This window comes from Scyliorhinus canicula, chromosome 1 (assembly GCF_902713615.1).
Source record: "Scyliorhinus canicula chromosome 1, sScyCan1.1, whole genome shotgun sequence".
Lineage (NCBI taxonomy): Eukaryota > Metazoa > Chordata > Chondrichthyes > Carcharhiniformes > Scyliorhinidae > Scyliorhinus > Scyliorhinus canicula.
Genome location: NC_052146.1, coordinates 287878529 through 287894362, shown reverse-complemented (window position 1 = coordinate 287894362; position 15834 = coordinate 287878529). Strand labels below are relative to the sequence as shown.

The 15834-nt window shown below is 47.4% G+C and overlaps 1 protein-coding gene across 5 annotated transcripts in view; it reads right to left on the bottom strand.

Annotated features, from left to right (window-relative positions):
* The window catches only part of ltbp1 (latent transforming growth factor beta binding protein 1), a 424359-nt gene that overhangs the window by 383475 nt on the left and 25050 nt on the right, over positions 1 to 15834 (bottom strand). For all 5 annotated transcript variants that reach the window (XM_038814844.1, XM_038814856.1, XM_038814865.1 and 2 more), the window contains exon 3: positions 6675 to 6957. In XM_038814844.1, the coding sequence (XP_038670772.1) occupies positions 6675 to 6957 (283 nt within the window). The remainder of the gene's footprint in view (positions 1 to 6674; positions 6958 to 15834) is intronic.

The following is a 15834-nucleotide window of genomic DNA, read 5'->3' as shown; positions in this document are numbered from 1 at the left end:
ACCTGGCCAGGATCATTCCCCAACACCAGGTCCAGTATGGACCCTTCCCGGGTTGGACTATTTACATACTGCTCTAAAAAACTCTCCTGGATGCTCTTTACAAATTCTGCTCCATCTACGCCTCCAACACTACATGAGTCCCATTCAATGTTGGGGAAGTTAAAATCTCCCATCACGATCACCCTATTGCTCCAACATTTTTCTATAATATGTCTACATATTTGTACCTCTACTTCACACTCGCTTTCGGGAGGCCTGTATTAAAGTCCCAACAATGTTACTGCACCCTTCCTATTTCTTAGCTCCACCCATATTGCCTCAGTGCTCGAATCCTCCATAGTGCTCTCCTTAACCACAGCTGTCATCTCTGACCAGTAATGCAACTCCTCCACCCCTTTTACCTCCCTCTCTATCCCTCCTGAAGCATCTATACCCTGGGATATTTAGTGGCCAATCTTGCCCTTCCCTCAACCAAGTCTCAGTAATACCAATAACATCATATTCCCAGGTACTAATCCAAGCCCTAAGTTTATCTGCCTTACCTGCTACACTTCTCGCATTAAAATAAATGCACCTCAGACCACCTGTCCCTTTGAGTTCATCATCTCTTCCCTGCCTACACTTCCCCTTAGTCACATTGAGTTCATTATCTAGTACCTTACTGGCTTTAGTTGCTGCCTCTTTATTGACCTCTAACTTCCTAATCTGGTTCCCATCCCCCTGCCACATTAGTATAAAACCTCTCCAACAATGTTAGCAAAAGCACCCCCTAGGGCATTGGTTCCAGTCCTGCCCAGGTGTAGACCATCCGATTTGTAATGGTCCCACCGTCCCCAGAACTGGTTCCAATGTCCCAAAAAACTGAACCCCTCCCTCCTGCACCATCTCTCAAGCCACGTATTCATTCTGACTACTCTTAAATTTCTACTCTGACTGTTTCGTAGCACTGGTAGCAATCCTGAGATTACTACATTTGAGGTCCTACTTTTTAAACTTATCTCCTAACTCCATAAATTCTGATTGTAGGACCTCATCCCGTTTTTTACCTTTATCGTTGGTGCCTACATGCACCACGACAACTGGCTGTTCACACTCCCCCTTCAGTATGTCCTGCAGCCGATCTGAGACATCCCTGACCCGTGCACCCGGGAGGCAACATACCATTCGGGAGTCTCGTTTGCGACCACAAAAACGTGTCTACTCCCCTTACGATTGAATCCTCGATGACTATCGCCCTGCCAGTCTTTTTACTGCAAATACAAAACCACTTTGCTACAAACATCTGGTTTAGATCCCATTTACTCCTTGGATTGATGCCTCTTCACAAACTTGGTAGACGGCTACACTTTAACAATGTTCTTTCCATCAATTTGATGTTAATGATAATTTTCAATACAATTGAGAGCAAATATCCCTCGGGATAAATGCAACTTCTAAAGCATTACTGACCCATGGAGACGAAGAAGCTGGAATAGATTGCTGACTTTCCTATCTAAAGGATGGGAATTCAGAGGGTTGAAGTCAGGGACGGGATTCTGTGATCCTGAGGCTAAATGTTGATGCCGTCGGAAACGCCGTCGCGTTTCTCGACGGCGTCAACACGGCCTCAGGATCAGCAATTCTGGCCCCTACAGGGGGCCAGCATGGCACTGGAGCAGTTCACGCCGCTCCAGCTGCTGATCCCGGCGTGAACTGGACGCCGCAGGATCCGCGTATACGCAGTGGCACCGACGCCAACACGCACATGCGCAGTGGCTTCCTTCAACGCGTCGGTCCCGATGCAACATGGCGCAGGACTACAGGGGCCAGTGCAGAAGAAAGGAGGCCGCCAGCCAGAGAGGCCGGCCCGCCGGTCGGTGGGCCCCGATACGGGCCAGGCCACATCAGAGGCCCCCCTGGGGACGGATCCCCCAACAGGCCGCCCCCCGACCCTTCCACGCCGAGTTCCCATCAGCTGAGAGCAGGTGTGGATGGCGCCGGACTTGCCGTTTTTCCTACAGCCGCTCAGCCCATCCCAGGTGGAGAATCGGCGGGCTGGCCGCGTAGAGCAGCCCCCGACCGGCGTAGCGCCAACGGCGCCGATTCTCCGCTCTGCGTGTTTCAGCAAGACAAGGCCCAGGTCAGACTACACCTGGAGTACTGGGCAGCACATATTCAGAAAGACATTCTGACCTTGGAGGAAGTGCAGCTTAGAATTTACTAGAATGATATCTAGACTCCAAGCACAAATGTACAGGGAGCAATTACTAGCACAAGGGTTATATTCACTGGAATTTAGAAGATTAAGGATGATTTGACCAAAGTTTCCAAGACACGAAGGGGAATAGGTGGAGAATATCATGTGAAACTATTTCTAATGGTTGGGGTACAGGGATCCTCACAGGGTAAAATATAGACAAACCTTTTGTGATTAAAAGTAAGAAGCGCTTCTACATCACGTAAGTGGTAGAAATCTGGGGCTCTTCTGGCAACTGATGCAGGGTTTATTGTTCGTTTTAGAACTGAGATTGGTTGATTTCTGTTCAGCAAAGGCATTATAGAGGCTAATGGCAGGTTTATGGAGTTCGGCCTCAGATCAGCCACAATCTCATTGAATGGCAGAAGAGGCTCGAGGGGCTGAATGGCCTCCTCCTCTCCCCATGCTCCTATGAAGCAGCAGTTGACCTGTGTGGCTAGAGAGTGGGACAGTCGAGGAAATCAGTCAGAACTCCCGCTTCTTTTCACGATCCAGGTCAAACTTTCAGGAGCTAGGGAGGAAGTTAAAAGATTAGGACCTCATAGAACATTACAGCGCAGTACAGGCCCTTCGGCCCTCGATGTTGCACTGACCTGTGAAACCCCTCTTAAGCCCATCTACACTATTCCCTTATCGTCCATAATAGAACATTCAGGAGGAGTAATTTTGACGTTACTCTCAGTGGCCCACACGAGCGAGAGTAGAAATAGGACGACAGAGAGGATGTGGGGTTTGAGGCATGATGCAGGAAGAAGGACTTCATTAAGGACAGAAAGCAGCCGGTTGTATTAAATAGTTGTCAGCATTTTGCACGACCATTCCCTCCAGGATACCCTGGTCCACTCCTCCATCACCCACAACACCACATCCTCTTCCCTCGGCATCTTCCCATGTAACCGCAGAAGGTATAACACCTGCCCCTTTACCTCCTCCTCCCTGCTCACCATCCCAGGGCCTAAACACTCTTTTCAAGTGAGGCAGTGCCTCACGTGCACCTCTTTCAATCTGGCCTATTGCATTTGCTGCTCCCAATGTGGTCGACTCTACATTGGAGCGACTAAGCGCAGACTGGGTGACCACTTTGCAGAATTCCTCCGGTCCCTCCTGTCGTTTGCCATTTCAATTCACCGTCCTGCTCTTGCACCCACATGTCCGTCCTTAGCCTGCTGCAATGTTCCAGTGAAGCCCAGCACAAGCAGGAAGAACAGCTCCTCATATCCAATTAGGCACATTACAGTCTTCCTGGCTCAACACTGAGCTCAACAACTTCAGACTGTGAACTCTCTCCTCCACCTTCACACCATTTTCATTTTCATGATGTGGAGAGCCAGCGTTGGACTGGGTGGGCACAGTAATAAGTCTTACGACACCAGGTTTAAAGTCCAACTGGTTAGTTTGGAATCACTAGCTTTCGGAGTGCAGCTCCTTCCTCAGGTGATTATTTCAATCAATTTATTTTCATTTCTTCCATTGATCTGTTTTTCCCCTCACCATTGTCCCCCCTCCCTCCATTCCACTTGGGCCATCTGTTCCTAGTTGCCCTTTGTCACACTGCTCACCATTGTTCTACCATTAACACATTCTAATCTCTTTATGTGCAACCATTAGCACCCTTCTTAACCTTAATCACCCCCATGTACTTTGTCTTTCTGTCCATGACACCTTTGTCAATCTCCACCTATCACTGCCGCCCCCCCCCCCCCCCCCCCCCCCCCCCAACGCCACCACAACAGTATAAATCTGACCATATTTCCACTTCTCTCCAGCTTTGACAATGTATCATCCAGACTGGAAACGTTAGCTCCCCTCTCTCTCCACAGATGCTCAGACCTGCTGAGATTGTCCAGTATTTTCTGTTGTAGTAAATAGTTGTTACTTTAACCTTAGTGATTGGTAGACAGTTGTGTTCCCCAAGGTTCAGTGCCAGGATCACAGCTTATTTTGCTATGTGTAAATGACTCAGATATTGGAACACTGAGTAAAATGTGAATGTTTGCAAGCCTGGAGGTGTGGCTGACAGTGAAGGTGGCACCAATTGACTGCAGCAGACTATAGATCGGCTAACAGTACAGGCAGATGGAATTTAATACAGAGACGTCTGAGGTGATGCATTTTGGCAAAACGGACAGGGAGAGACAATAGAAACCAAATGACACCGTTCCTGGCGGTATACAGGGACAGAAAGACCTGGAGGTTCATGTGCAGAGATCTTTGAAGCTGGCTGGACACATTGAGAGAACAGTTAGCAAAGCCAATGAAATGCTGTGGCTTCATGAATAGAGGCATTGACTGCAAAAGCAGAGAAGTTATGCTGAACCTGTATAAAGCTCTGGTTAGGCCAAATCAAGAATTTTGGGCGGGATTCTCCGACCCCCCCTGACGGGTCGGAGAATCCCGGGGGGCTGCGTGAATCCCGCTCCGACGCCGGCTGCCGTATTCTCCGGTGCCAGTCTGCAGGCGGGGTTTACGCCGCGCCGGTCAGGGGCCGTTGGCAGCAGCCACCCCCGGCAATTCTCCGGGCCCCGATGTGCCGAGCGGCCGCACGTTCCTGGCCAGTCCCGCCGGCGTGATATGGACATGGTCCATCCCGGCGGGACCTGGCTTGGAGGGCAGCTAGCGGAGTCCTGGTGGGGGGGGGGGGGGCGCGGGGCGATCCGGCCCGGGGGGCACCATGGTGGCCTGGCCCACGATCGGGGCCCACCGATCAGCGGGCTGGCCATGGGTCACTCTTTCCCTCCGCGCCGGCCTCTGTATGGCTCCGCCATGGCCGGCGCGAAGAAGAACCCCCACCTGCGCATGCGCAGGAAACACGCCGGCGGTTCTGCGCATAAGCCAGAACATGCCGGCGCTTAGAACATAGAATATACAGTGCAGAAGGAGGCCATTCGGCCCATCGAGTCTGCACCGACCCACTTAAGCCCTCACTTCCACCCTATCCCCATAACCCAATAACCCCTCCTAAACGTTTTGGATACTAAGGGGAAAATTTTGCGTGGCCAATCCACCTAACCTGCACGTCTTTGGACTGTGGGAGGAAACCGGAGCACCCGGAGGAAACCCACACACACACGGGGAGAACGTTCAAACTCTGCACAGAGTGACCCAGCGGGGAATCGAACCTGGATCCCTGGCGCTGTGAAGCCACAATGCTATCCACTGTGCTACCGTGCAACAGATGCAGCTGGATTGGGAGGAATAGCTTTGTTTATGCAGCGACTGTTAATGACCTAGAACTCGCAGCCTAGGAGGGGGGGGGGGGGGGGGGGGGGGGGGGGGGGTGGAAGCAGAGACAATGAATGAACTCAAAAGGAAATTGGATGGACACTTGTGGGAAATTAACTCATAGGGCTAGAGGCGCAGAGCAGGAGGGGAATGAGACTGACTGGATAGCTCTACAGTGAGCAGGAATGAACTTGATGGGCTGAATGGCCTCCTTCTGTGCCGTAATGACTCTATGATCCAGCGATACCTGCAAGAAAGAGCATGTGTGTGGACATTGAGGGATGACAGGATCAGACTGTGATGGCCCCCATTAACAAACTAGTCTGCAAGTGCAGGAGGACTGTCACGGTCACTGTAACTACCCCCATTCTTCACAGGGGGAAAAGATCCTCAAACATTACACCTTTGAAGTTCAGTAAGGTTTGAGAGCGTGAAAGGGGCTCTCTCCCAGAAAGATTGGTAACTGGATTGCTCACTGTTTGGTGCACAACAGCAGCCAAAAATTAGCTATCGAGCACTTTTATTGCTTCAATGAAAAATATCACAGTTTTTTTTCACTTCAGAAACCTGTGGAAAACTGGCTATAAAATCTTCAGAAAAGCCAATTCTCTGTCTCTGCAAGATTATAGACTTGCATGATAAGTGCCTTCCCCATTGCTGACTGATGCGTGAAGCTACACAGGTATTATCAAGACATGTGTCCAGGAAGGTCAAATCACATCCTCGGAAACAACTTGAAAGAGAAGCAGAGCCAGGCGGTGCTTCGCTCCCGGACACTGCAACTAGTCTGCAGACTGCACCCCGACCCATTGCACTTTTCCCACTCCCAGTTTATCCCTGGTTCCAAGCCCTCCTCTTTGATTGATCGCGGGACTTCCCTGCTGTTTGATCACTGCCCTGCCTCCCTCCCACTGAGCCTCAGGTCACCATTACTTGGTGCCTGAGCAATGTTTGGAGAAGTTTAAAAACAGCCAGGGCCAGGCACAAATTTTGTTTACGTGACGGCCGCTCATTCCTTCCTCGTGTCACTGGTCAGCACCCGCTTCTGAAATCAAGGCAGTGTTGAGTTAAGAGTTCAATTATTTTTCACCAGGTCTACATGGGTTAATCCAATGGGTTAACAATGGGTTAACTATTTACAATCTAGCCAAGGTGCATTCAGACAGGTTCCCGCACTTCTCCATGTTTCATAAATCACAGTGGAGGCATGACTTACTGAGACTGCTGGGGAATCATCATGGAAGGTTTCTGCTTGACAGCCAAGGACATGTGGCCCAGTGAACTAATCTTCTGTGGAAGTTGCACCAATCTCTGTGTCAGCGTCTGCTGGGGTATCTGTTGAGGGATGGGTTGAGCCTGTGCCACAGTGTTTTGGTTGTTTGTGGAATGAGTGTGAGATGTCATCTCCTCGCATGCTTTACCTTTGGTGCCAGGTTTACACACACAAAGCTGGGGCCGTAGGCACATCCCTCCATTTTGGCACTGTGGAGAACAATTCGCTGTAAAAAAGGAAAAACATATGACTGACCTTATTGACGTCAGACTAGCACACACATACAAAACAATCCCTGGTTATCTAGAAAAGTGATGGATAAAACACTTGATGGATTCCTTTGCACCTCAAAGGGCCATTGAGGTAGACTGTAATGTATAAAATAGCAGATGTTGAACGATGCCCCTTATACATCTCTCTTTATAGGTATCTACGTTAACATTAATACAATTGAAAATCACATGAGATGTAAAACAGGCTGTGGATTCTAGACTATCGCACAAAGTCAAGGTTGACCCGAGTGTTTCAGTTAGGTTGAAGGGAGATGTGAGGGGAAATTAGATTCTCGCCGGCGAGATCTTGTTTCCTGATTTTCATGACTCCCGCTTGGTGACATAACAAGGTTCCCGCCCACAAAGGGAAGATAGCCCCATGTTTCTCTGAGGGAGCCCTGGATAACATGCTGGATGGGGTAGAGCGGTGGCGTGACATCCTCTACCCTCACACGGGCAGGTGGCCAGCCAGCAAGGTTACCAACACCGCCTGGGAGATGGTGGCAATGATAGTGAGCACCAGCTCGCTGGATAAGATGACAGGGATGCAGTGCAAGAAGAAGGTGAATGTCATTCTTTGTTCAGCCAGGATGCCTTCTCATCTGTCCACCTGGACTCCCTAACAGACCCCTCACACACCCACAGTGATCTCACTCCCAGCCACGTCATGGGGTCCCAATACTCGTTCCTCTTGCCCTCTCAAAGTTACAGACCCCAGCAGCTTCGAGGGAACCATCTTGGAGATGAGCATCGAAGAGGCGTCACAGCTGGAGGCGTCACAGCTGTCACCTACACCCTCCACCAGCGCAGATACTCATGTTTCGGTGGGAATAACTAGTAGACAGGCTCCTGGGTGGAAACCTCGTTATGTCACAGGTGGGGGAGGACGTGGAAACTTGGGAAACAAGACTTCGCTGGGGAGAATCTCGTTTCTCAACTCTCAAAGGATTTTACGCCCGAGTCGACATTTACGCTGATGACGAGCGTGGGGTCAAAATTCCACTCACATGGTCAGACGTGCTCCTTTTTCTTGTATTATGTAAAAAGAAAATGGCATCTTGTAAAATCGTGCAGAGAAAAACTTTGTCTTTTAATCCAAACAGCTGTTCCATTCTTGCAAAGCAACAACGTTCACTATAAACTGTTTGATAAACCTGGTACACCAAGGTGATCCTTACTATTCTGCAAGGCAAGGTTTCCACATGGAACATCAGATCAAAGATAGGGTGATCAAAGATAGGTTCCAAGTGTGAAAAGCAGCCACATGAAGAATATTACACCCAGGGGAAGCTGTGGACAGCAAAGTTACCAAGTCTTACCTTTTCCTTCACTATTCTGTATATTCTAATGAGATATGCTAGTTAAGAATTTCAACATTCCCGAATGAGGATACTTGAAGAAACCTAATTTAAAAGGGATTACCCCTGATGCGCGATCAATGACCACAGAAATGAAGGAGTAGTCCGAATCGAAGGCTATAATCTACAAGAAGTGTGCCCAGCAGCTTGAGTACAGAAAGAACGATGGCTGCTGGGAAACACGGGTTCTTATACTCCGCCTCGTAGGCGGAGCTACCTTCATCTCGACCAATGGGAAGACAACACTTGGGCCAATGGGCAGCGAGCCTTCTCCACCAATAGCAGCTCACACTCCCAGGTACCGTAGTACCTCTAGTCATACTACCACAACCCTACATACCAATTATATTTTCGCATCTTGTCGCATTTTAGAACTTTTGTTCATTTTGGCATGGGTGATGTTTTATGGATAATTTGTATTAAAGTGCTGCTTTTAAATGTAACCATCATTTAAGGGCCAATGGATTAACAGAGGAGCAACATGTAGGATCTAGGACAAAGAGAGGATTGCTCCTCTGGGAGCTTATAAATCAAACCGTTATCCTTGACAATCTTGGGCACGTTTCAGTTACTTCAAATAGTCATTCATACTTGAGATGTTAACAGGAACCAAATTCATGTACAACAAGCTAGGGGCTGGATAACGGTGACTTCTCCACCCAGTGAGAGGGAGGGCGTCCCACCAGCTAGCTGTCAACTCCAACTGGCCAACTCCTGCACAGGAAGGGATCGGACGTCAAGCTTCAATGCCTTGTACACAGAGGCAACAAAGGGACAGAAACAACACACATTGTTGTTCAGTCATAAAGCCTGCTGCAGAAGTCCACACATTAAAGTGGAGCCGACCAGATTCCAGCTGGGATTGATCAGAAATATAACAAACAGCTTTTGACCCATTCATAGTGGTAGTGTACCATTTTATGCTTTGGGAATCATCAAAGTTAGGAGCCTAAAATCCATGTTCTTTTTGAGAAAGTGTGTGTTGCAGGATAACCCAGCTTCTCAACAATATATTATGTGGAATTGTGCGGGCTTTACAGCACAGAATCAGGCAATATGACCCAACTGGTCAGTGCTCACGTTCATTACCCTCCACAAACCTCCTCATCGCCCTTTTCATCTAACCCTAACAGTATATCCTTCCATCCACCCTGATGGAACCATCAATTCACCAGACACGTGTTTCCGATATGAATCTAGGCTTTAATCGACTTACTTCAGAGCCAGCCTGTTACCCGTTGATGAACTCTTAGTGAACTCAGGCTGACTCTGGACAAGGGTATTTATACAGCAGCACTAGGGGGAGGAGCCGTGGGCAGAGTCAAGGGTGGAGCCCAGTACAAGTTCCTGAGTACTCCCAGAGCTACTCCCCCTAGTGGTTGGATAACGTTACTGCGCTTACAAAGACAGTGTGAATTAGCATATCATATATATTACATTCACCACACACCCTGTTACATATATCTAACTTTATTGGTCTCAAACACTCCTTGCACATTCTAACCACTCTTTGGGTAAAGTGGATTCCTCTCGGGTTGTCCTACTCAATGCATTGCCAACTGTCTTATATTTCTGCTCCCCGGTTTTGACCTCCCCAAGAACATGGACCTCTTTTCACTTCAGCATTCATCAGGGTCACAAAATCGCTGAAGTGCAGAAGGAAACCATTCAGCCCATCTTGTCTGCACCGTCTCCCCAAATGAGCAATTCACTGAATGTCATTCTCTTGCCTTCTCCCCGTAACACTGCACTGCAGACGTTGGAGGAACATACACATATCACGTCATTTCCTCGGATTATAGGCCACTCAAACAAGCGGGACCTCTCTTATCCCTGATTTCATACCATGTATCCAGGATACTGATTACTAAATTCAGGGAGAATGTCTTGGGCAGATCTGAAATTTGCAACAGTCTCAATCATTTAAATGGTTGAATAAAAATGTCTGCTTTTTCATCTAACTGCCTTACACCAAAGGATAGAGGCTGTGTGGCTCACTCAGCCGGTGAGCATTAAATATTATTAATAAAACTCCAGATCCTGCAAATGTAACAAAAGGGAGCTCGTTTGCAACATTCGCAATTCCTCGCTTCTTCATAGAAATCAGCAATTCTCCACACTGAGGTCCAGAGTTTCAGTGAAGTCTGCGCTGCAAATCCACCGGCTACACTTGATTTGAAGACAATATTCTGTTCTGCGGTAACCAAAGATATCAGAGCACAATGCTCACCATGCAGACACCTGCTACGAATAGTAATTCAACAATCTGACATGCTATTGAAGCAGTTTTATAAAACAAACGTCTTGTATCTCAATTTTACTCCATTTCCTGACAGTCGGTGAAATGAACAGGAAACGTTTGCAGACGTACATCTGGGGTTCATTTGTAAATGTATAAACAAACCTACAGCCAACATGGTGCATATGAAATAAGGCATACTTTTCCCCATACAAACAACTGCTTGCTTTGCTTTCCATTTCCGGCAGGTGTGGTTAAGACCACGAAGGCACCAAACAAAGAAATGTATAATCAATCTGTCCTCATATCTAGAAGTTTAAGATTTGTCAATCACACCTCAGGCGTCATGTGCTACACATGTGCATATTTTGTTCTTACATTTTTTTCAATAAGTTAAAACTTTCCAGGATCTTCCTTTGAGGGGCAGCTTTGAGCTTTGCAAGTACCCACCAATACTGGGTGGGGGGGAGGGGGGTGGGGTGGAATGATCACACTGAGTAATCCAGGTCTCTCAGAATCATTGGTTCAAATCGCATCTTGGCAATTTGCTAATTGCGTTCAGTTATTTGAATATATCTGGAATTAAAAAAGCTAGTATCAGTAATGGCGACCATGAAACGATCGGATTGTTGTAACAACCCAACTGGTTCATTAGAGTCCTCTAGGTAGGGAAACCTGCTCTGGTATAAACGTGACTCCAAACCCACAGTAAATGATGCCACAGTCCCAGAGGACCATAGGCTGCTCGTCCCTTTGAGAGAGAGCTGACTGGTGCTGATTTAACTCGATGATAACCACACTGCAAATGAATGGCAACGTTGAGAAGGCCCAGTCTGCATGAGCAACATCAGCTGGGACGGGAATTGAACCTGCACTGTTGGAGTTGCTCTACATCACAAACCAGCCGTCCAGCCAACTGAACTAAACCACCTCCTCTCCCCTCCCACAGTAATGTGGTTGACTCTCTGAAGTAGCCACAAAGGTGGCTCCCCACCATCTTATTATCTTATTACAGGCAATTAGAGATCTCTTATTGAAGTGTAGCTTTCCAGTAATTCCCATATCCTGTGAATTTAGAAATTAACAGAAAATACCCTATTATTAAACTATTTACAGAAACTGGATATTGTGCCCCTAAACGGAAAATGCAGAGTTTACATTGTTACAAAATAATACTCTGCATTAGCACACATAATACTCCTGCCCTTATAAATAAGGGCATTGCCCAACTTACTGTCGGCAATGTGGCAATGTTAATGTCATGTCTCTCACATCGTTACGGTTGTTAATGTCATGTCCATTACATTATTACAGTTAAGAGAAACAGGTGATGGGTATTGTCTTTGAGCACATAGGGGATATAGAACATAGAACATAGAACAGTACAGCACAGAACAGGCCCTTCGGCCCTCAATGTTGTGCCGAGCCATGATCACCCTACTCAAACCCACGTATCCACCCTATACCCGTAACCCAACAACCCCCCTCATTAACCTTACTTTTTAGGACACTACGGACAATTTAGCCTGGCCAATCCACCTAACCCGCACATCTTTGGACTGTGGGAGGAAACCGGAGCACCCGGAGGAAACCCACGCACACAGGGGGAGGACTTGCAGACTCCACACAGACAGTGACCCAGCCGGGAATCGAACCTGGGACCCTGGAGCTGTGAAGCATTTATGCTAACCACCATGCTACCCTGCTGCCCCAATCTGGGACATTCAATTGCATTACCATCGCTCAATCCCCTACAATCAGCATCCTGGGGGTTACCATTGATCAGAAACTGAACTGGAGTAGCCATATTAGCACTGTGGTTACCAGGGCAGGTTAAAGGCTAGGAGTCCTATGGCGAGTAACTCACCTACTGACCTCCCCAAATCCTGTCCATCATTTACAAGGCACAAGTCAGGAGTGTAATGGAATACTCTCCACTTGCTTCCATGAGTGCAGCTACAACAATACTCCAGAAGCTTTACAACATCCAGGACAGAGCATTGCGCTTGATTGCCACCTCTGCCACAAACATTTAAACCCTCCACCACCGACAAACAGTGGCAGCCATGTGTACCGTCTACAAAATGCACTGCAGTAACCCACTAAGGTTCCTCAGACAACTCCTTCCCATCCCACGACCACTACCATCTAGAAGGACAAGAGCAGTAGATATCTGGGAACCCCACCATCTGGAGGTTCCCCTCCAAGTCTCTCACCACCCTGACTTAGAACTTTACTGTCACTGGGGCAACATCCCTAACAGCACAGTGGGTGTACTATAGAATCATAGAATTTACAGTGCTGAAGGAGGCCATTCGGTCAATTGAGTCTGCACCGGCCCTAGGAAGGAGCACCCTACCCAAGCCCACACCTCCACTTATCCCGTAACCCAGTAGCCTCACTTAACCTTTTTGGGCAATTTATCAAGGACAATCCACCTAACCCGCACATTTTTGGACTGTGAAAGGAAACCGCAGCACCCGGAGGAAACCCACGCAGACGCGGGGAGAACGTGCAGACTCCGCACAGACAGTGACCCAAGCCGGGAATTGAACCTGGGACCCTAGAGCTGTGAAGCAACTTTGCTAACCACTATGCTACCATGCTGCCCCAATATACCTCAAGGACTGCAGTGGTCCAAGAAGGCAACTCACCACCGCCTTCTGAAGGGCAACTAGGGATGAGCAATGGATGCTGCCGAACCAGCGGCACCCACATCCCGTAAACAATTTTTTTTTGAACTGGGCTATGTCTTTATATTTATCTTTAATCTTTCTAATCTTTATTGTCACAAGTAGGCTTACATTAACACTGCAATGAAGTTACTGTGAAAAGCTCCCAGTCGCTACACTCCGGCGCCCAATTGGGTACACTGAGGGAGAATTCAGAATGTCCAATCCACCTAACAGCACGTCTTTCTGGACTTGTGGTAGGATGCCGGAGCACCCGGAGGATTCCCACGCAGACACGGGGAGAACATGCAGACTCCGCACAGACAGTGACCCAAGCCGGAAACGAACCTGGTAACCTGGCGCTGTGAAGTCATAGTGCTAACCACTGTGCTACCGTGCTGCCCGTGATGTGGGAAGAGAGCTGTGAGAAGTCAATAAACTCTATCAATAAAGAAAAGCTCTTTGTCTTGGTTTCTGCTCCAACCAGCTTAGATCTTATTGACAAACAATACCACAGGATAGGCAATGGTATAACTAAATAAGTAGTCAACAAACACGCACACACACATTTATAAAGAAAGGTAAGAGGGCCTTCCTTCGCATTGCTCTGAATCTGTCGTCTAGTTGTTCTGCTCACCTGCCATATCTCTAATTGAGTGTTCTTTGTGGGAACGCAAGGCACCATATCTGCTCCGAAATTGCTGAAGTCAACCAGAGATTGGCAAATGGTCTGTTCATTTTAGGTTTTGAGTGGGAAACGTCTGAAGAACTCAGGGTTAAATGCCTAACTGCTTTCCAAGAAAGATTAAATAACCTGGGCATTTAAACTTATTAAAACAATGTAACAGTAAAATATGCACATATACAGCAAAGGATGCCGGAAGTGTGATTGACAAATCTTTTACATATGAAGATAGATTGTAGATTTCTTTCTTTGCTACCTTTTGCGAGTTTCTTTCGCATTGATCACAACATGATTCATTTGGAGGGTGGCAAATGCATTCTCCATGCAAGGCAAATTAAGCATGAATTAACAGGCAAATGATAGTTCAAATAAAAAGATATATTTCTGTTTAAATAGCAGATACAACAAAGATGCGTCTTACATCACCAACAATTACCCACAACATATCCTGCACAAATGTGGCAACAGGCACAATCACACAGTCTTTCCAACTCAGCCTCTGGTTCACAGGCTCGCACATTCCCCTCAATCAATTTGACCCTCGAACTGCATTCAACAGCAGGCGTATTCCATCCGAGATCCCGGATATAGTTAACACGGACAAAGTGTACCAACCCTCCCTCGCTCGCAGCTCTGCCCTGACGGCGTAGCTTTCCAGAGTTTCTTCTCAACCAACCAGCCAATAAAATCCAGAGCACAATCTGGTCCTCTGACATAAAGTCTGAACTGTGGCACAGTGGTTCAATCCTAGCCCCAGGTCACTGTTCGTGTGGGGTTTGCACATGCTCCCTGTATCTGCGTGGGTCTCACCCTCACAACCCAAAAAGGGGTGCAGGGTGTTGTGTTATGCTTCTTCATGTGGCATAAGCCGCTTCCTTGATGTATACTCTGACAAAGGAAGGTTCAGACCTGGAGATAGGTTCAACACATTTCTTGAACAGTTAACAATTCTCCTACTTGAGTTTGACTCTCTTGCTAATCTTGCTCAGTCTCAGTCTAACTAACTCAGTAACTCAGTCTAGCTAACCAGACTGCCCTAAGCCATGCGGTGGGCGTGATGCTTCCAATCTGCCCCTGTCCTTCTCTCTGAGTGAAAGAGAAAGAGCGTGTGTACCCTGTCCTTATATGTGGGTTGCCCCTTGTGGTAGTGTCACCTCTGGGTGTCTTGACTTCCCATTGGTCGTGTCCTATTCTATGTGTTCATTAGCTGTATGTCTGCATGTCATGATGTCTCTGGTGCTCCCTCTAGTGTTTACTTAGCCATAGTGTATTTACATTAACCCCTTGTGTATTTACAGTGATGCATATCACCGCACAGGGTAGGTGAATGGTCCTTAATTGGAGAAAAATAATTGGGTACTCTAAATTTATTTTTAAAAATCTATTCACACCACTTTTAGTGCTCCTTGTTTTGTTAGCTTGCTTGTACATCACTTATCCGAGAGCTTCCATAGTTCTATTTTTCCCTCTTACTTCCAAAGAGAAAACTGACCCTTTTGAAGAGAGCTTGGCTTGCTCCTAAACACACCAAGAATTTGATAACTGTGTCCTATTGGGACTCTTTGTGTCTGAATCTGTGTGCTGGTCTCCTGCGGCCTTCAGCTCTCCCAGTGTCTGCAGCTCTCCTTTGTGTCTGCCAACCAGAAAGCCTTCACTTCCTTCCTGTTGGTACTTCTTCCAAGTCAAGGGTCGCCAGGTCTCATGGCTCAGAATTTCGCATTATCCAAGAAAAATACAATTGATCCCTTTTATAATTGATGCAACCTCTTAAAAGTCCTTCTCAAACATTCTTGAAAACAATTACCGATTCCATAGAAAGTATAAAGAAATTACACGTTTTCCTTACCTGTTTATGGGTCAAAGATGATTTATTATTT